The sequence below is a fragment of the Hyla sarda genome, chromosome 2 (genome assembly GCF_029499605.1).
Source record: "Hyla sarda isolate aHylSar1 chromosome 2, aHylSar1.hap1, whole genome shotgun sequence".
NCBI classification, from domain to species: Eukaryota; Metazoa; Chordata; class Amphibia; order Anura; family Hylidae; genus Hyla; species Hyla sarda.
The window spans coordinates 162,722,669-162,742,650 of NC_079190.1; the positions used below are offsets into that span (position 1 = coordinate 162,722,669).

Below are 19,982 nucleotides of genomic sequence, written 5' to 3' on the forward strand. Positions count from 1 at the left end.
TATCATACCTAGTCGTAGGGTGCTACATCCGCGTGGGCCCTGTGGACTGTAGTTTCCTGTTACGTTTATGATATGCTGACTGATATTATTTGCAATTTTCATTTTATTATATTTTATGTACAATTTTTTTTATAAATCAGCAAATTATAGTATATATGAAATATTATTCTCTGTCCATTTATCCTTGAGCCCCACTTATTTGATATTAGTTCTGCAATTGGTCCGTCTTGGTACCTCACTCCTTCATTGCATGGTGATTGGTGCTGTCTGAGTCAACTAGGGGCAGAGATCTCGAGGGTGGCCTGGCACCCACTGAATTGGTCGGCTACAGAACTGTGCGGACAATGCTGGTCCCCATAGCTGGCAATGCATCCTGCTCTGTATTCCACCGAAAGAATGAACATGTTCATTCTTTCGGCGGTTGAATTTTAAAGGCTTTCCTGCTGAAATTCCATAGTGTGCACAGTGCAACAGAGTCCCATTGATACGAAGTGGATTTTCTTTGTTTGGAAGTTAAGTATTGTGATGACCCTTCAGCTATGTTCATATGGCCTGCTCAGAGATGTGCCATCTCATAGACGGCAATGCATTTCTGAGTGGAATCCGCAGAAAAAAATTGAAAGAATCAGGATTTCCGCTGCAGATGTTGCTGCTGTGGAAATTCTGTTGTGTGCACAATGCAGCAGAATATCTGCTGTCCTATTCACGTGGCAGATTTTCCGTGAAGGAAATTCTGCAGTTCAGATTCTGCAAAAAGAAGGGAAATTCTAATTCTTTTTGCTGAATTCAGCAAACATGCTAAAATTCTGCTGCCAGTTTGGCAAACCAGTATCTATATGGAAGCACAGAAATTCCAACATGTGAACATAGCCTTATACTATAGAAGTTCCGCTCTGAGTTTTTAGTAGGAAGTTCAGTGTGGAATCCATGTGCAGCAGATTGTCGCTTTTATATAGAAGGCTGCTGCTCAGTTCACACTGCAGGATTTCTGTTAACAAAATTTCCACTGTGGATCTGAGTTATTCTTGAATGGAATGTGCAAGCACAGTCCATTTGTTTAACCACTCAAGGACATGCGCCGTAAATGTACGGCGCTGCAGCAAGTAACTTGTGCACAGCACCATACATTTATGACATTGCTATAAAGTGAGCCCCGGAGCTGCTCACGCTACATCGCAGCTGGGGATCCATTAATAATGGTCACGCTGATGTCCGCCATTAACCCTATAGATCAATGACTATCACCGCGTCTATAGATAAACCAGAGGTTCGGGTGGGCTTATCACCTCCCTCTGACGTTAAGGATGGGCGAGCTTCTCGTGCAGCCTGGACAGCCAGGCTATACAAGATGATCACCGATAGTACTTGACAGTACTAAGCAATCTAATGATTGCTGTTCATAGTCCCCAAAAGGGACTTAAAAAGTGTAAAATAACTACAAAAGAAATATATAAATAAAAAATATATAAAAGCCCCCCCCCCCCTAATAAAAATCTAAATTACCATGCATGTAGTGTTTTTATTTTTTACTTTTTAATGGGAAATGGGGTATCGCTGAATGTGTAAATGTCCGATCTATTAAAATATAATGTTTACTATTCTGCTAGGTGAACGGCATAAACGTAAAAAAATAGCCCCCATAAGAACGTTATAGTGAGTCAGAATAGGGCAATTTTAACCCCTTAAGGACCAGGCCATTTTACACCTTAGGAGCAGAGCACTTTTTGCACATCTGACCACTTTCACTTTAAGCATTAATAACTCTGGGATGCTTTTACCTTTCATTCTGATTCCGAGAATGTTTTTTCGTTACATATTCTACTTAATGTTAGTGGTAAAATTTTGTCAATACTTGCATCATTTCTTGGTGACAAATTCCAAAATTTGATGAAAAATTTTTAAATTTAGCATTTTTCTAACTTTGAAGCTCTCCATTCCAAATAAATTATATATTGATTCACAAATAAAATATGTCTACTTTATGTTTGCATCATAAAGTTGCCATGTTTTTACTTTCGGAAGACATCAGAGGGCTTCAAAGTTCAGCAGCAATTTTTCAATTTTTCACAAAATTTTCTAAATCTGAATTTTTCATGGACCAGTTCAGGTTTGAAGTGGATTTGAAGGGTCTTCTTATTAGAAATACCTGACAAATGACCCCTTTATAAAAACTGCACCCCTCAAAGTATTCAAAATGACATTCAGTAAGTGTGCTAACCCTTTAGGTGTTTCACAGGAATAGCAGCAAAGTGAAGGAGAAAATTCAAAATCTTCATTTTTTACACTCCCATGTTCTTGTAGACCGAGTTTTTGATTTTTTACAAGGGGTAAAAGGAGAAAAATCCTCTCATAATTTGTAACCCAATTTCTCTCGAGTAAGGAAATACCTCATATGTGTATTCCAAGTGTTCGGCGGGCGCAGTAGAGGGCTCAGAAGGGAAGGAGAGACAGTGGAATTTTGGAGAGTGAGTTTTTCTGAAATGGTTTTTGGGAGGCATGTCACATTTAGGAAGCCCCTATGGTGCCAGAACAGCAGAAAAAACCCCACATGGCATACCATTTTGGAAACTACACCCCTCAAGGCACGTAACAAGGGGTCCAGTGAGCCTTAATACCCCACAGGTGTTTGACGACTTTTCGTTAAAGTCGGATGTGTAAATGAAAAAAAAATTTTTTCACTAAAGTGCAGATTTTTTCCCCAAATTTACCATTTTTATAAAGGATAATGGGAGAAAATGCCCCCCAAAATTTGTAACCCCATCTCTTCTGAGTATGGAAATACCCCATGTTAGGACATAAAATGCTCTGCGGGCGAACTAAAATGCTCAGAAGAGAAGGAGTCACATTTGGCTTTTGGAAAGCAAATTTTGCTGAAATGTTTTTTTGGGGGCATGTCACATTTAGGAAGCCCCTATGGTGCCAGAACAGCAAAAATACCCACATGGCATAATATTTTGGAAACTACACCCCTCAAGGAACGTAACAAGGGGTACAGGGAGCCTTAACACCTCACAGGTATTTCACGACTTTTTGTTAACCAGTTAAGGACCAAGGACGTTCTGGAACGTCTCCGCACCCTGGGCTTTAAGGACCAAGGACATTCCAGAACGTCCTGATGTTTCTCCGGTCTCTGCCGCGTGCCGGACAGAGATCGGAACGGCATTCCTGCTGAAATCCTTCAGCAGGCATGCCGTGCAAATGCCGAGGGGGGTCCTGGGAGCCCCCCATGTCAGCGATCGCAGAAAATTGCATGTCAATTCAGACATGCGATTTTCTCCAATTCCGGGCTGATCGGGTCTCTGGTGACCCGATCACCCGGAAAATTGTGATGATCTGACCTGTCAGTGACAGCCCAGATCATCCTGAAGAGTAGGAGTGAAGTCGCAATGCTGCAATTTCCTCCTATCCCCTGCCATTGGTCAGAATTGATTCTGACCAATGGCAGAGCAGGACAGTGGGTTGCCATGGCAACCCCCCGTTCTGGCCACCCCTGGATGTCGAGGGGATCGTGGGAAAAAGATGGAGGTCGGTACCTGCAGGAGAAGATGCCTGGAGACCCCGATCGTTGCTGGAAACTGCTGGATCCTGGGTCAGGTAGGGAAAATACTGTGGGGGAGGGGGGAATTGAAAGTGAAAGTCTGGGCATGCTGGGAGTTGTAGTTTTGCAACAGCTGGAGGGTCACAGTTTGGAGACCACTGTTACAGTGGTGCCCAAACGGTAGCCCTCCAGATGTTGCCAAACTACAACTCTCAGCATGCCTAGACTGCCCAGGCATGCTGGGAGTTGTAGTTCTGTAACATCCGTCCCTTCAGATTTAGCAATTTTCATGAAATTTTTGAAAATTGCTGCTTTACTTTGAAGCCCTCTAATTTTTTCAAAAAGTAAAAATATGTCCATTTTATGATGCCAACATAAAGTGGATATATTGTATTTGTGAATAAAAATAAAATTTATTGGGAATATCCATTTTCCTTACAAGCAGAGAGCTTCAAAGTTAGAAAAATGCTAAATTTTCAAAATTTTCATGAAATTTTTGGATTTTTTACCAAAAAAGGATGCAAGTAATGCCGAAAATTTACCACCAAAATAAAGTAGAATATGTCATGAAAAAAAGAATCTCAGAATCAGAATGATAACTAAAAGCATCCCAGAGTTATTAATGTTTAAAGTGACAGTGGTCAGATGTTCAAAAAACGCTCTGGTCCTAAGGTGTAAAATGGCCTGGTCCTTAAGGGGTTAAAGTTGGAAGTGTAAATCAAAAAAAAAGTATTTTTCACTAAAAAGCTGGTTTTTCCCCAAATTTTACATTTTTACAAGGGTTAATAGGAGAAAATTACCCTCAAAATTTGTAACCCCATTTCTTCTGAGTATGGAAAGTGCCCTGCGGTCGAACTACAATGCTCAGAAGAGTGAATTTGTTTGGAATGGTAGTCAGGGGCCATGTGCGTTTACAAAGCCCCCCGTGGTGCCAGAACAGTGGACCCGCCCACATGTGACCCCATTTTGGAAACTACACCCCTCACAGAATTTAATAAGGGGTGCAGTGAGTATTTACACCCCACTGGCATTTGACAGATCTTTGGAACAGTGGGCTGAGCAAATAAAAAATAAAAATTTTCATTTTCACGGAGGTTTACAGCGAGTTCCCTGCTAGGAGTTTGCGCTGAGGCGAAAAATTTGCTGCAGCTCATACTTGAAGCAGAAAACTTACTGTAAGCCTGCCCGTGTGAATGTACCCTGTACGTTCACATGGGGGGGGGGGGGGGCAAACCTCCAGCTGTTTCAAAACTACAACTCCCAGCATGTACTGACAGACCATGCAGGCTGGGAGTTGTACTTTTGCAACAGCTGGAGGCACTCTGGTTGGAAAACCTTCAGTTAGGTTCTGTTATCTAGCTCAATATTTTCCAACCAGTGTGCCTCCAGCTGTTGCAAAACTACAACTCCCAGCATGTAAGGATCACCGAAGGGCATGCTGGGAGATGAAGTTATGCAGCAGCTGGAGGGATCGCAACTACAACTCCCAGCATGCTGGGATTTGCAGTTTTGCAACATCTGGAGAGCTACAGTATAGAAACCACTGCAAACTGTGGCCCTCCAGATGCTGCAAAACTACAAATCCCAGCATGCCCAGACAGCAAACAGTTGTGTGGGCATGCTAGGAGTTGTAGTTTTGCAAGATCTGGAGGGCTATAGTTCAGAGACTACCATATAGTGGTGTCAAACTGTAGCCCTCCAGCTGTTTCAAAACTACAACTCTCAGCATGCCCAAACAGCTGTCTGGGCATGCTGGGAGTTGTAGTTTTGCAACATCTGGAGTGCTACAGTATAGAGACCACTATATAGTGGTCTCGGACTGCAGTCCTCCAGATTTTGCTAGGCAACTTACCGGCTTCCATCGGATCCAGGGAGCCTGCTGCAAGTCATCGCCGCCCGCCAATCTCCGACACCGATCGTCGCCTGCAGGCTCCGCAGATCAGTAAGTGGACTCCGGCGCCGGTCCTCTGTCGTTTCCCTGTTCTGCCCCGCCTATTGTGGGTGGGCAGGACGGGGAAAACAAAAGTTAACCCCCCCGCCCCCGATCTGCTATTGGTGGTCGCGTCTAGACCACCAATAGCAGGGATAGGAGGGGTGGCACCCCTGCCACCTCACTCCTATCTCTTCAGGGGGATTGTGGGTGTCTTAGACACCCGCGATCCCCCTTATATTCTGGGTCACTGGGTCACCATAGACCCGAAATGACCCGGAATTGCGCAAATCGCAAGTGTGAATTCACTTGCGATTTGCGCCGATCGCCGACATGGGGGGGTCTGATAACCCCCTGGGCATTTACGCGGGGTGCCTGCTGATAGATATCAGAAGTCACCCCGGTCCAGTCCCCGCCCGGCGGGATGCGAAATTCCCACGGACGTATGAGTACGTGCCTGGTCCTTAAAGGGTAACTCTCATTAAAACAAATTTTTGCTATTGCACTCCATATGGTAAATAAAAAATATTTATAATATACTTTGTTTAAAAAAAATGAAGTTTTCTATGTTTTATTTGAGCTTAAAAAAGCTCAAGAGCACATTTTCCCCCATCTAATACAAAGACTTTGGACCGAAGTCCAAACAGAGAAAGTGCAACCTGGAGTGCTGAGGGGGGCTTGTCCAGCCTCATCCAATCATAGCTCCTCTCACACTTAACTGCCATATGCTGTTGGTTGGACACACCCCCCTCAGAACTCCAGGCTGCACTTCCTGTTTTTGGGCTTCGGTCCAAAGTCTATGTTTGAGAGGGGGAAGATGTGCTCTTGAACTTTTTTAAGCCCAAATAAAACAAAGAAAACTTTATTTTGTTAAAACTAAGTATATTAGAAACATTTTTTATTTGCCATAAGGAGTGCATTAGCAAAAATTAGTTTTAATGAGAGTGCCCATTTAAGACTCAGGGCGCAGGGACGTACTCATACGTGCCTGGTACTTAAGAGGTTAAATAATACTTATTTTGTTTAAAAAGTTTAAGTTTTTTTTATAACGCCCTCCTGACCAATGACGTACATGGTGCAGGTCTGCGTGTTGGGTCCAGGTCATAACCAGCAGATGCCCACTGGTATCAGCAGCTGACATCTGCCGGTAATGACAGACATTGGAAATCTCTCCTTTGTCCTACATTAAAATGGTTAAATGCTGTGATCAATAGTGATCACGGCATTTAAACAATAAATGCCAGTGATGCCTGTTGTCTAGGGTACCCATCAGCACTTCCGTGATGTAATTGCGGGCTGCCGATGGGTCGCTGTGGAAGAACGGGAATGGCCCTTAGTAATCGAACGTTGATAACATAGATCAATGTAATGCAATAGCATTACACTGATCTATGTAAGCCATTCACATAGGAAAAGAAAAAAAATGTAAAATATAACCCCCTAATAAAAATGTAAATCACCGCCTCTTTTCCCATTTTTCAAATAAAACACTATAAAAAATAAATAAAAAACATATTTGGTATGGCCTCATGCCTAATTGTCTGAACCAATAAAATATTACATTCCTGATCCTGAACGGTCAACAGTGTAAGGCTAAGTCTCCACTTGGTTTTTTGTCCTGCGTTTTTAGGGATTAAAAAAACGCCTGAAAAATCACCAGTGCAATGTACGTCATCATGCATTTTTTCTGCCGTTTTTTTTTTAATTTGTGTAGAAATTGCACCTTGGCGTTTTTTTTTTTTTTTGTTACCCAAAATTTGTTGGGTACCAAAAAATAAAAAAAGGATGCAGCAGTGATGGAAAACATTTTATTAAACGCAATGTATATATTTTAGAACCCAATTTTTATATTTTTTTTTCTCAATTTTAAATTTTTTTTATGTAGTACTACTACTCCCAGCATGAAACAGACTGTTCCATGATGGGAGTGGTAGTACCTGTACTATAGACATATCGCCCCGGGTGTCAGTCCTGACACCCGATGCGATTGTCCATAATATAGCAGAGAAGCGAGCGGGTCTATACAGCGCTCGCCTCTCTGCACTATACTCCGGCCAGTGATGTCAATAGAAATTCATATAACTCATTCATATTTTCCGCCCAGAGCTGTGATTGGCCGGATGGTTGTAGCCAATCACAGCTCTGAGGAAAAGATGAATGAGTGAGTGGCCGGCCCGAAGTATAGTGCAGAGCAGGGATGTGAGTGATGTATACAGCCGCTCTGCATCCCTGCTATAGACAGGACGATCACATCGGGTGTCAGTAGTGATACCCGCTGCGATCTGTTCTTATCTGCAAGTACTACTACTCCCAACATGGAGCACACTCTGCTCCATGCTAGGAGCTGTAGTACCTGCATTAATAGACAGATCACAGCGAGTGTAACTTCTGACACCTGCTGCGATCTGTCTATTAATGCAGGTACTATAGCTCCCAGCATGAGGCAGAGTGTGCTCCATGTTGGGAGTAGTAGTAGCTGCAGTTATGGAAAGATCACGGCGGATGTCACTCCTCCTGACACCCGCTGTGATCCTCCTGTATAATGTATGGATGCGGCCAGCACTCTTCTATGGTCCCCTGCACGCCATATATATACACGCTCCTATTTCTCACAGAGAGCTGTGATTGGCTGGAACCATCTGGCCAATCACAGCTCTGCGGGAAATATGAATAAGTGTAAATATACGTCAGGGCAGGGGACCAGAGAAGAGCGGCCGGCCACATCTATATATTATACAGGAGAATCGCAAAGGGCGATCTGTCTATTAGTACAGGTAGTACTACTCCCATCATGGAACAGTGTGTTCCATGCTGGGAATAGTAGTACTAACTAAAAAAAAAGTAAACAATAAAACACACACACATTTTTATAATTGTCGGCTACATTTTTATTTCCCCGCACACATAAATTGATCCCTGTTTAAAAAGTAATAACATTTTTTTTAAATAATATAAATTTCGTTAGATACAATTTTTTCCTTCACTACTGTATATTTTTTTAAACATTTTTTAATGGTACCCTACGAAATTTTATCTCCATCACTTTTTTGGATCACTAAAGTCCAAAAAAGATTAAAAACCGCCTGCAAAACCGCCAAAGTTAAACCCCACATATCAATTTCCTTGGCGTCTTCTCACTCCCATAGACTTCTATTGGAGCAAAATGCAACGATATTGCGAAAAAAACGCCGGTTTGAGCGACATACAGCGTTTTTTTCAAAACGCCAAGGAGCTGAAAACACGCAAAAAAAAGTGAAAAAACACCAAAAGGATAAAAAAAAATGCCAAAGTGAAAAAACGCCAAGTGGAATTTGAAATTTGCAGCGTTTTTTGGCAAAAAAAACGCAATGTGGCAGAATTGGCGTTTTTCTTGGCGTTTTGCTAAAAAAAAAAAAAAAGTGGAGACTTAGCCTAAACGCAAAAAAATTCAAAACCTCAAAATTGCGTCACATCACATCCTAGAAAAAAAATTCATAAAAAGTGACCAAGAAGTCACAAATAAGCAAAAGTGGTAGTGTTAAAAACTACACCTCACGTCGCAAACAATAAACCCTAACACTGTTCTGTAGGTCAAACATAAATAAAAGTTATCGGGGGTCAGAACCAGGCACAATGGACAGATTTTTCTTTTTCAAGTAATTTTATTTATTTATTTTTTAATACCCAAAAAAAACAAAACAAAAATGTTCCAAGTTTGGTATCATTAGAATCAAACTGGCTCATAGAATTAGGGTAGAATGTCAGTTTTACCTTATTGTGAATGCTGAAAAAATGATTCCCTCATAATCCCCCATTAGAGTGACACACCTTTGCCCATATACTGCACTGGTAACCCACTTTCTGTATGCTAATTCAGTTCCTTGGTGCAGGAGAGACAATGACAGAGGGAGAGAATACACAGGTTGTCTGTGCTGCATACTTCTAGCATCGCCTCAGCCCACATCAGTACCACGCACAACCTGCAGGGGGCCCGGTGTGAGGTGCGGCCACTCCCCCTGCAGGCTTACGTCACTCACCGGTGTCAGTTGCTCGGCGGCCGCCGGTCACTTGGTGCTGACAGTTGCTGAACAAGGAAGCTGCAACCGGAGGACTGTCACGTGACCCATGCTATAGGAGATTCGGGCATTGTACCTCAGTGTGTGTCCTGACTGAGCTCGAAAGTAAGAACCTCCCAGCTGTAGAGAAGAGGCGCCATAAATTCACTTCCTACGTGCCCTTTATACCACACATATATCCTGTGTGCTTCACCCTCCCACACACACCACAGTTATCCCAATAGTCTGCGCTTCTTTCTTTTTACTGTCCACCAATGAACGGTAATCTGAGGCTGTGTGTATACAGTATATATCTATATGTGTGTGTAAACAGGTTACATTCCTGCAGTTATGAGGTAATATAGAGGTGACGTATGCTATATACCCACCCATTTATGCTATATACCCACTGCAGGGTAACTTGTCCTTCCTAGTTTCTGCCCCTACCACTCATGTAACCTGTCTCGGGGAGCACTTTGTGCTTTTTGACCTGTAATTTGTACTTATGTTTAACCCCTTGTGTGTGTTTGTTTTCCTACAAGCCATAACTCTTTCATGTATCTTTTTCTACAGAGCCACATGATTTCATTTGTGGGACTAAATGCGCTTTGTAATACCGCATTCATTTTACCATAAAATGTACTGCCAAACCAAACAACATTTGTGGGTATACTGGTGCTGGTTACTGATTGCCAGATGATCAGCTGCAAATAGCAGCTGGTACCCTTCCTGGTATTTCGATTGCCGGGAACCCCACAATCTTCAGACCAGGGCCGTCTTACCCCACTGAGCGCCCAGGACCCTAACTTCTGAGGCATACTAGTCTCGGCAATGACGGCCCACTCAGCCATTCACCAGCTGAGGCGGGACATTGATGTGGCCAGTGATTGGCTGAACGGCCTGTCACTGTGGCGACTAGTATGCCTCGGAAGGTGGGGGCTTGAGCGCTCAGTGGGGAGAGACAGACCTCATTTTTAACAAGTTGGGGGGGGGGGTTTGAACACTCCCCCTCGGCCCCTCTAATACGTTTGTAATAATTGTTAACAGCTATTTATCTGGGTATACGTTGCCAACACAAAGCAAATGTGATAAACAGTTCCCATTAGAGTAGTACCCATGCACAATACTTGATGGGCAATGGATGGTTGCCTTGACCACACATCCACCCAGCATGTAGTTGGCTCCATCCATGCAATGAATAAATAGAACAGAACCGGACAATACAACCTGGGGAAAAAAAGGGAATATCGACATATACGATCATGCCAACATAGTGGCAAATTAGAACTCATATATAAACAAGTGTAAGCCATAAACACGTGAGCTCCATACATTTGTAGAAAAAAACAGAAAGAGAAAACGGAGTCACTTATAAAACACATTAAGTGCTAAGTTTATTAATTCTGTAGAATATACAATACAATAATAGTAAAAAAAAAAAAGCGTAATATCAAAGAGGAATACAGCAACAAAAACGGTGGTATCACCGGCTCTGCACATAAGACATAAGCTGTAGTATATAAAGTATATTGTTATCCGTATCAGCTACAAGATATAAATTGTAGCTGATACGGATAACAATATACTTTATATTCTACAGCTTATGTATCATGTGCAGAGCTAGTGATACCACCGTTTTTGTTGCTGTATTCCTCTTTGATATTACGCTTTTTTTACTTGTATTGTATATTCTACGGCATTAATAAACTTAGCACTTAATGTGTTTTATAAGTGACTCCCTTTTCTCTTTCAGTTTTTTTCTCCATCCATGCAATGCATCAGATGGGGCAGGAGAATATGCCCTTAAAGAGCACCTGTCATCAACAAAAACTTTTAATATGTTGTTCATAATCATTAATGAAGAGATATTGTAATATATCTTCATTAAAAAATATTAATATTTATACCAGTTTTTTCATTTTATACTTTTGGCCACTATGGGTCACTCTTCTATGCCTGGTCTGTAGGCAGCATCCTATGCTTTTCATAGTAAGTGTACAGCTTTTAGGACTAATGCTGAAATGGCTCTGGTCCTTCCACAGGAAGTTCAGTACTCTCAGCTAAGGACTCGCTCCCAGCCTGTGAGCTACAAGCCTGCACATGCCTCTCATATAACAGCCAGTCACCTCCCCCTCCCCCCTGCTCTGTGTTCTCCCTGCCCCTCAGCACATGTTATCTTATACATTGTATCATCTCACTGCACTCCCTGCTCTGTGCCCCCCCCCCCGACATTCATCTTAATCACTGCCTCTGTAATTGCTCCCACTGCCCCTGGTTCTCAGCATTGACTTTTTAGTGCAGAGAGACACAGGAGAGAGAGAGAGACAGGCTGCTGTCCCTACCCTGTACTTAGTTTGTATGCACACTGCAGAGCAGTGTTTCCCAACCAGGGTGCCTCCAGCTGTTGCAAAACTACAACTCCCAGCATGTCTGGACAGCTGTTGGCTGTCTGGGCATTCAGGGAGTTGTAGTTTTGCAACAGCTGGAGGTGCCCTGGTTGGGAAACACTGCTGCAGAGGGAGAGCAGCATACAGGAAGACTGGCAGAAGCAGAGTCCCAGCCAGGCTTCATGTGACATCATGCCTGCCGGGACCCGCCTCCTTCCACCCCTCAGAAAGACTGTTCCTGAGCTAATGAAGAGGGATAAAAAAAGGTATTTCCACAGCGTTTTAAACCTCAATAAACACAGGGATAGGCATAGTTAGAGAAGGGGACAGATGGGAAGGGGGATCAGGGAAAGTTTAGATGATGACAGGTACTCTTTAAAATTACAGTCTCCTAGTGCTGAAAAAATAACAAAATACACTATACTAACCTCGCTCAGTCCAATGCTGGCTGCCATGATGCCTTGATCTACTTCCCCTGATTATGTGCTTTCCTGGCTCTCCTGCTGGTATCCTGAAGCAGCTGCATCCTTAGTATGATCAGAAAATCATTAGCAGAGCAAGGAGCGTGCATAATTTTGGCTAAGCAAACCAAACGAACGGGAGAGCCATTGTTGGGACCAGGCAAGGTGAGTATTGTTTATTTCATATCCCTAGCAGGCTGTAATTTTGTTTTTAACTAAATGAGAAAACTGCTTCACAGCCACGTCTTCATACAGAGGTTCAAAAGTAATGTCAGGAAAACTGGTATTGTGGCCAGGGGTGTGTGCAGTGTTTAACCCCTTAGTGGTCAGATGTTCAAAAAACGCTCTGGTCCTTGTCACTTTAAACATTAATAACTCTGGAATGCTTTTAGTTATCATTCTGATTCGGAGATTGTTTTTTCGTGACATATTCTACTTTAACATAGTGGTAAAATGTTGTGGTAACTTGCATCCTTTCTTGGTGAAAAATCCCAAAATTTGATGAAAAATTAGAAAATTTAGCATTTTCTAACTTTGAAGCTCTAGCTTGTAAGGAAAATGGATATTCCAAATAATTTTTTTTTGATTCACATATACAATATGTCTACTTTATGTTTGCATCATAAAATTTATGAGCTTTTACTTTTGGAAGACACCAGAGGGCTTCAAAGTTCAGCAGCAATTTTCCATTTTTTCACAAAATTTTCAAACTCACAATTTTTCAGGGACCAGTTCAGGTTTGAAGTGGATTTGAAGGGTCTTCATACCCCATAAAAGACCCCATTATAAAAACTGCACCCCCCAAAGTATTCAAAATGACATTAAGTCAGCGTTTTAACCCTTTAGGTGTTTCACAGGAATAGCAGCAAAGTGAAGGAGAAAATTCACAATCTTCATTTTTTACACTCGCATGTTCTTGTAGACCCAATTTTTAAATTTTTACAAGGGGTAAAAGGAAAAAAATTATACTTATGTTTGTAGCCCAATTTCTCTCGACTAAGCACATACCTCATATGTCTATGTAAAGTGGTCGGCGGGTGCACTAGAGGGCTCAGAAGTGAAGGGGCGACAAAGGGATTTTGGAGAGTACTTTTTTCTGAAATGGTTTTTGGGGGGCATGTTGCATTTAGGAAGCCCCTATGGTGCCAGAACAGCAAAAAAAAAACAAAAAAAAAAAAAAACACATGCCATACCATTTTGGAAACTAGACCCCTTGAGGAACGTAACAAGGAATTAAGTGAGTCTTAATACCCCACAGGTGTTTCATGACTTTTGCATATGTAAAAATATTTTTTTTTTTCACTAAAATGTGTGTTTCCCCCCAAATTTCACATTTTTGCAAGGGTTAATAGCAGAAAATACCCCCCAAACTTTGTAACCCCATCTCTTCTGAGTATGGAGGTACCCCATAAGTTGACCTGAAGTGCACTACGGGCGAACTACAATGCTCAGAAGAGAAGGAGTCATATTTGGCTTTTTGAGAGCAAATTTTGCTCGGGGGGCATGTCGCATTTAGGAAGCCCCTATGGTGCCAGGACAGCAAATAAAAAACCACATGGCATACCATTTTGGAAACTAGACCACTTGAGGAACGTAACAAGGAATAAAGTGAGCCTTAATACCACACAGGGGTTTCACGACTTTTGCATATGTAAAAAAAAAAAAAATGTTTCACTAAAATGTGTGTTTCCCCCCAAATTTCAAATTTTTGCAAGGGTTAATAGCAGAAAAGACCCCCCAAAATTTGTAACGCCATCGCTTCTGAGTATGGAAATACCCCATGTGTGGACATCAAGTGCTCTGCTGGCGCACTACAATGCTCAGAAGAGAAGGAGCACCATTGAGGTTTTTGGAAAAAAATTGTTTGGAATATAAGTCAGGGGCCATGTGCGTTTACAAAGCCCCCTGTGGTGCCAGAACAGTGGACCCCCCCACATGTGACCCTATTTTAGAAACTTCACCCCTCACAGAATTTAATAAGGGGTGCAGTGAGTATTTACACCCCACTGGCATTTGACAGATCTTTGGAACAGTGGGCTGTGCAAATGAAAAATTACATTTTTCATTTTCATGGACCACTGTTCCAAAAATCTGTCAGACACCTGTGGGGCGTAAATGCTCACTGTACCCCTTATTACATTACGTGAGGCGTGTAGTTTCCAAAATGGGATCACGTGTGGGTATTTATTTTTTTGCATTTATGTCAGAACCGCTGTAAAAATCGTCCACCCCTGTGCAAATCACCAATTTAGGCCTCAAATGTACATAGTGCGCTCTCACTCCTGAGCCTTGTTGTGCACCCGCAGAGCATTTTACGCCTACATATGGGGTATTTCTGTACTCAGATGAAATTGCGTTACAAATTTTGGAGGTCTTTTTTTCCTTTTAACGCTTGTGAAAATAAAAAGTATAGGGCAACACCAGCATGTTAGTGTAAATTTTTTAATTTTTTTACAATAACAAGCTGGTGTAGCCCCAACTTTTCCTTTTCATAAGGGGTGAAAGGAGAAAAAGCCCCCCAAAATTTGTAGTGCAATTTCTCCCGAGTACGGAAATACCTTATGTGGCCCTAAACTGTTTCCTTGAAATACGACAGGGCTCCGAAGTGAGAGAGCTCCATGCGCATTTGAGGACTAAATTAGGGATCGCATAGGGTGGACATAGGGGTTTTCTACACCAATGATTCCCAAACAGGGTGCCTCCAACTGTTGCTAAATTCCCAGCATGCCTGGACAGTCAGTGGCTGTCCGGAAATGCTGGGAGTTGTTGTTTTGCAACAGCTAGAGGCTCCGTTTTGGAAACACTGCCATACAATACGGTTTTCTTTTTTATTGGGGGGGGGGGGGACAGTGTAAGGGGTGTATATGTAGTGTTTTACTCTTTATTATGTGTTAGTGTAGTGTTTTTAGGGTACATTCGCACTGGCGTGTTACGGTGAGTTTCCCGCTAGGAGTTTGAGCTGCGGCGAAAAATTTGCCGCAGCCCAAACTTGAAGCAGGAAACTTACTGTAAACCTGCTTGTGTGAATGTACCCTGTACGTTCACATGGGGGGGGGGGGGCAAACCTCCAGCTGTTTCAAAACTACAACTCCCAGCATGTACTGACAGACCGTGCATGCTGGGAGTTGTACTTTTGCAACAGCTGGAGACACACTGGTTGGAAAACCTTCAGTTAAGTTCTGTTACCTAACTCAGTATTTTCCAACCAGTCTGCCTCCAGCTGTTGCAAAACTACAACTCCCAGCATGTACTGATCGCCGAAGGGCATGCTGGGAGATGTAGTTATGCAATAGCTGGAGGTACGCAACTACAACTCCCAGCATGCCGAGACAGCTGATTGCTGTTTGGACATGCTGGGATTTGCAGTTTTGCAACATCTGGAGGGCTACAGTTTTAGAGAACACTGCAAAGTGATCTCCAAACTGTGGTCCTCCAGCTGTTGCAAAACTACAATTCCCAGCATGCCCAGACAGCAAACAGTTGTTTGGGCATGCTAGTTGTGGTCTCAAACTGTAGCCCTCCAGCTGTTGCAAAACTACATATTCCAGCATGCCCAAACAGCTGACTGGGCCTGCTGGGAGTTGTAGTTTTGCAACATCTGGAGGGCTACAGTTAGAGACCACTGTATAATGGTCTCAAACTGTACCCTGCAGATGTTGCTAGGCAACTCACCGGCTTCCGTCGGATCCAGCCGCACGTCATCGCCGCCCGCCGATCTCCGTCGCCCCCAGGCGTCCGTCGGCCGCCCGGATCGGTAAGTGGATCTTCAACGCCTGTCCCCGTCGTTTCCCCGTCCTGCCCCGCCTATTGTGAAAGTTAACCGAAAGTTAAACGAAAGTTAACCCCCCCCCCCCCGCCCCAGATCTGCTATTGGTGGTCGCGTCTAGACCACCAATAGGAGGGATAGCACCCGTGCCACCTCACTCCTATCGCTTCAGGGGGATCCTGGGTGTCTTAGACACTATAGACCCGGAATGACCCGGAATCGCAAGTTTGAATTCACTTGCGATTTGCCGCGATCGCCGACATGGGGGGGTCTGATGACCCCCCTGGGCATTTGCACGGGATGCCTGCTGAATGATTTCCTGTATGCCCGATGCCCGGTATATATAACGCGGGGTCACGCCGCCGGGTTGGTCCCGGTGGCTAATGTAAGCCGGGACCCTGGGCTAACACTGATCGTTGTGCCGCACACTAGTAACCCTTTAGATGCCGCGTTCAAAGTGGATCACCGTGTCTATAGTAACAAAAATACACTCCCGGCAGCTCAGTTTGGGACCATCACAGTGAAATCACAATGTCCCGATTAGCTAGAACACGAGCGGAGTGTACCTTACCTGCCTCCATTGCGTCTGTTCAGTAATAGATTGCTCCAAGCCTGAAATCCAGGCTTGAGCAAATCGACCGCCGATAACACTGATCATTGCCGTGTTAAATGGTAACTCTCATTAACCCCTTAAGGACTCAGCCCATTTTGGCCTTAAGGACTCAGACAATTTAATTTTTACGTTTTCATTTTTTCCTCCTCGCCTTCTAAAAATCATAACTCTTTTATATTTTCATCCACAGACTAGTATGAGGGCTTGTTTTTTGTGTGACCAGTTGTCCTTTGTAATGACATCACTCATTATATCATAAAATGTATGGCGCAACCAAAAAACGCTATTTTTGTGGGGAAATTAAAACGAAAAACGCAATTTTGCTAATTTTGGAAGGTTTTGTTTTCACGCCGTACAATTTATGGTAAAAATGACGTGTGTTCTTTATTCTTAGGGTCAATCTGATTAAAATGATACCCATTATTATATACTTTTATATTATTGTTGCGCTTAAAAAAAATCACAAACTTTTTAACCAAATTAGTATGTTTATAATCCCTTTATTTTGATGACCTCTAACTTTTTTATTTTTCCGTATAAGTGGCGGTATGGGGGCTCATTTTTTGCGCCATGATCTGTACTTTTTTTTTATACCACATTTGCATATAAAAAACTTTTAATACACTTTTTATAATTTTTTTTTAAATAAAATGTATTAAAGTAGGAATTTGGGACTTTTTATTTTTTTTCGTTCACGCCGTTCACCGTACGGGATCATTAACATTTTATTTTAATAGTTCGGACATTTACGCACGCGGCGATACCAAATATGTCTATAAAAAAAAAAATTACGCTTTTTGGGGGTAAAATAGGAAAAAACGGACGTTTAACTTTTTTATTGGGGGAGGGGATTTTTCACTTTTTTTTTACTTTTACTTTTACATTTTTTTACATTTTTTTTACACTTGAATAGTCCCCATAGGGGACTATTCATAGCAATACCATGATTGCTAATACTGATCTGTTCTATGTATAGGACATAGAACAGATCAGTATTATCGGTCATCTCCTGCTCTGGTCTGCTCGATCACAGACCAGAGCAGGAGACGCCGGGAGCCGCACGGAGGAAGGAGAGGGGACCTCCGTGCGGCGTTATGAATGATCAGATCCCCGCAGCAGCGCTGCGGGCGATCCGATCGTTCATTTAAATCGCGAACTCCCGCAGATGCCGGGATCTGTATTGATCCCGGCACCTGAGGGGTTAATGGCGGACGCCCGCGAGATCGCGGGCTTCGACCATTGCCGGCGGGTCCCTGGCTGCGATCAGCAGCCGGGATCAGCCGCGCATGACACGGGCATCGCTCCGATGCCCGCGGTTATGCTTAGGACGTAAATGTACGTCCTGGTGCGTTAAGTACCACCTCACCAGGACGTACATTTACGTCCTGCGTCCTTAAGGGGTTAAAACAAAATTTTGCTATTGCACTCCTTATGGTAAATAAAAAATATTTCTAATATACTTTGGTTAAAAAAAATTAAGTTTTCTATGTTTTATTTCCTCCCCATCTTATACACAGACTTTGGACCGAAGCCCAAACACAGGAAATACAGTCTGGAGTGCTGAGGGGTGTCCAGCCTCATCCAATCATAGCTCCTCTCACACTTAACTGCCATATGCTGTTGGTTGGACCCCCCCTCAGCACTCCAGGCTGCACTTCCTGTGTTTGGGCTTCGGTCCAAAGTCTGTGTATGCGATGAGGGAAAATGTGTTCTTGAGCTTTTTTAAGCACAAATAAAACATAGAAAACTTCATTTTTTAAAAACAAAGTATATTAGAAATATTTTTTATTTACCATAAGGAGTGCATTAGCAACTTTTTTTTTTTTTTTTCAAATTCAAAAGAAATTTTATTAACAAAGAAATAACAGGTGTACATGAAATCGTAGCAATTGCTTTGAAGCCCATCGGTCTAGGGAGACCAAAAGTACAAAGGGCATAGAGTCCAACTGATACACGCTAACAGTAAAATATAAGTGCATCAAACAAGAAATAGAAAGCAACATTTTTATTTTTTTATGAGAGTGACCATTTAATGCACGGCAATGATCTGTGTAGCAGATCGGTGTGTGCAGTGCTATAGCCACTACAGGGGGCTATAACACTGGGAAAAAAAGGGGAAAAAAAGTTAAGATCATTTAAAGAGGTATTCCAGGAAAAAAATTATTTTTATATATCAACTGGCTCCAGAAAGTTAAACAGATTTGCAAATTACTTCTATAAAAAAAATCTTAATACTTCTAATAATTATCAGCTGCTGAAGTTGAGGTGTTCTTTTCTGTCTGGCAACAGTGCTCTCTGCTGACATCTCTGCTTGTCTCAGGAGATGTCAGGCACAGAGCAGAATAGGATTGCTATGGGGATTTGCTTCTACTCTGCACAGTTCCTGAGACAGGTGTCATCAGAGAGCACTTAGAAAGAAACTGCAGCAGCTCATAAATACTGAAAGGATTAAGATTTTTTAATAGAAGTAATTTACAAATCTGTCTAACTTTTTTGGAGCCAGTTGATATATAAAAAAAGTTTTTTTCCTGGATAACCCCTTTTACCCCTTCCCTTATAAAAGTAAGAATCACCCCCCCCTTTTCCCATAAAATAAAAACAAACTGTGTAAATAAAAAAAAAACATATGTGGTATCGCCGCGTGCGGAAATGTCCGAACTATAAAAATATATTGGTCAATGGTGTACGTGCAAAAAATTCCAAAGTCCAAAATAGTGTATTTTTGGTCACTTTTTATATAATGAAAAAAGAGCGATCAAAAAGTCCGATCAATACAAACCGATAAAAACTTCAGATCACGGTGCGAAAAATGAGCCATGATACCGGCCCGTACGCAGGAAATGTTAAAAGTTATAGGGGTCAAAAGATGACAATTTTAAACGTATAAATGTTCCTGCATGTAGTTATGATTTGTTTCAGAAGTAATACAAAATCAAACCTATATAAATAGGGTATCATTTTAACTGTATGGACCTACAGAATAAAGATAAAGTGTCATTTTTACCGAAAACTGCACTGCGTAGAAACGGAAACCCCCAAAAGTTACAAAATGGAATTTTTTTTCAGTTTCGCCATGGATATTTTGGTAAAATGACTAATGTCACTGCAAAATAGAATTGGTGGCTAAAAAAATAAGCCATAATATGGAATTTTAGGTGCAAAATTGAAAGAGTTATTATTTTTAGAAGGTGATGAGAAAAAAATTTAAATGCAAAAACGGAAAAACCCTGTGTCCTTAAGGGGGTAAAAATGT

General features: G+C 42.2%; 1 protein-coding gene across 12 annotated transcripts in view; it reads left to right on the forward strand.

Annotated features, from left to right (window-relative positions):
- The window catches only part of GGACT (gamma-glutamylamine cyclotransferase), a 144,658-nt gene that overhangs the window by 33,682 nt on the left and 90,994 nt on the right, over positions 1–19,982 (forward strand). For 3 of the 12 annotated variants that reach the window (XR_008888546.1, XR_008888550.1, XR_008888547.1), the window contains exon 1: positions 9,440–9,628. The exons of 2 other annotated variants lie outside the window; for them this stretch is intronic. Coding sequence is in view for 1 of the 10 variants with exons in the window: in XM_056555682.1 (XP_056411657.1) it covers positions 9,778–9,784 (7 nt within the window). In the remaining 9 variants the exon portion in view is untranslated. 7 more of the 12 variants (XR_008888548.1, XR_008888549.1, XR_008888545.1 and 4 more) reach the window with 6 other exon arrangements.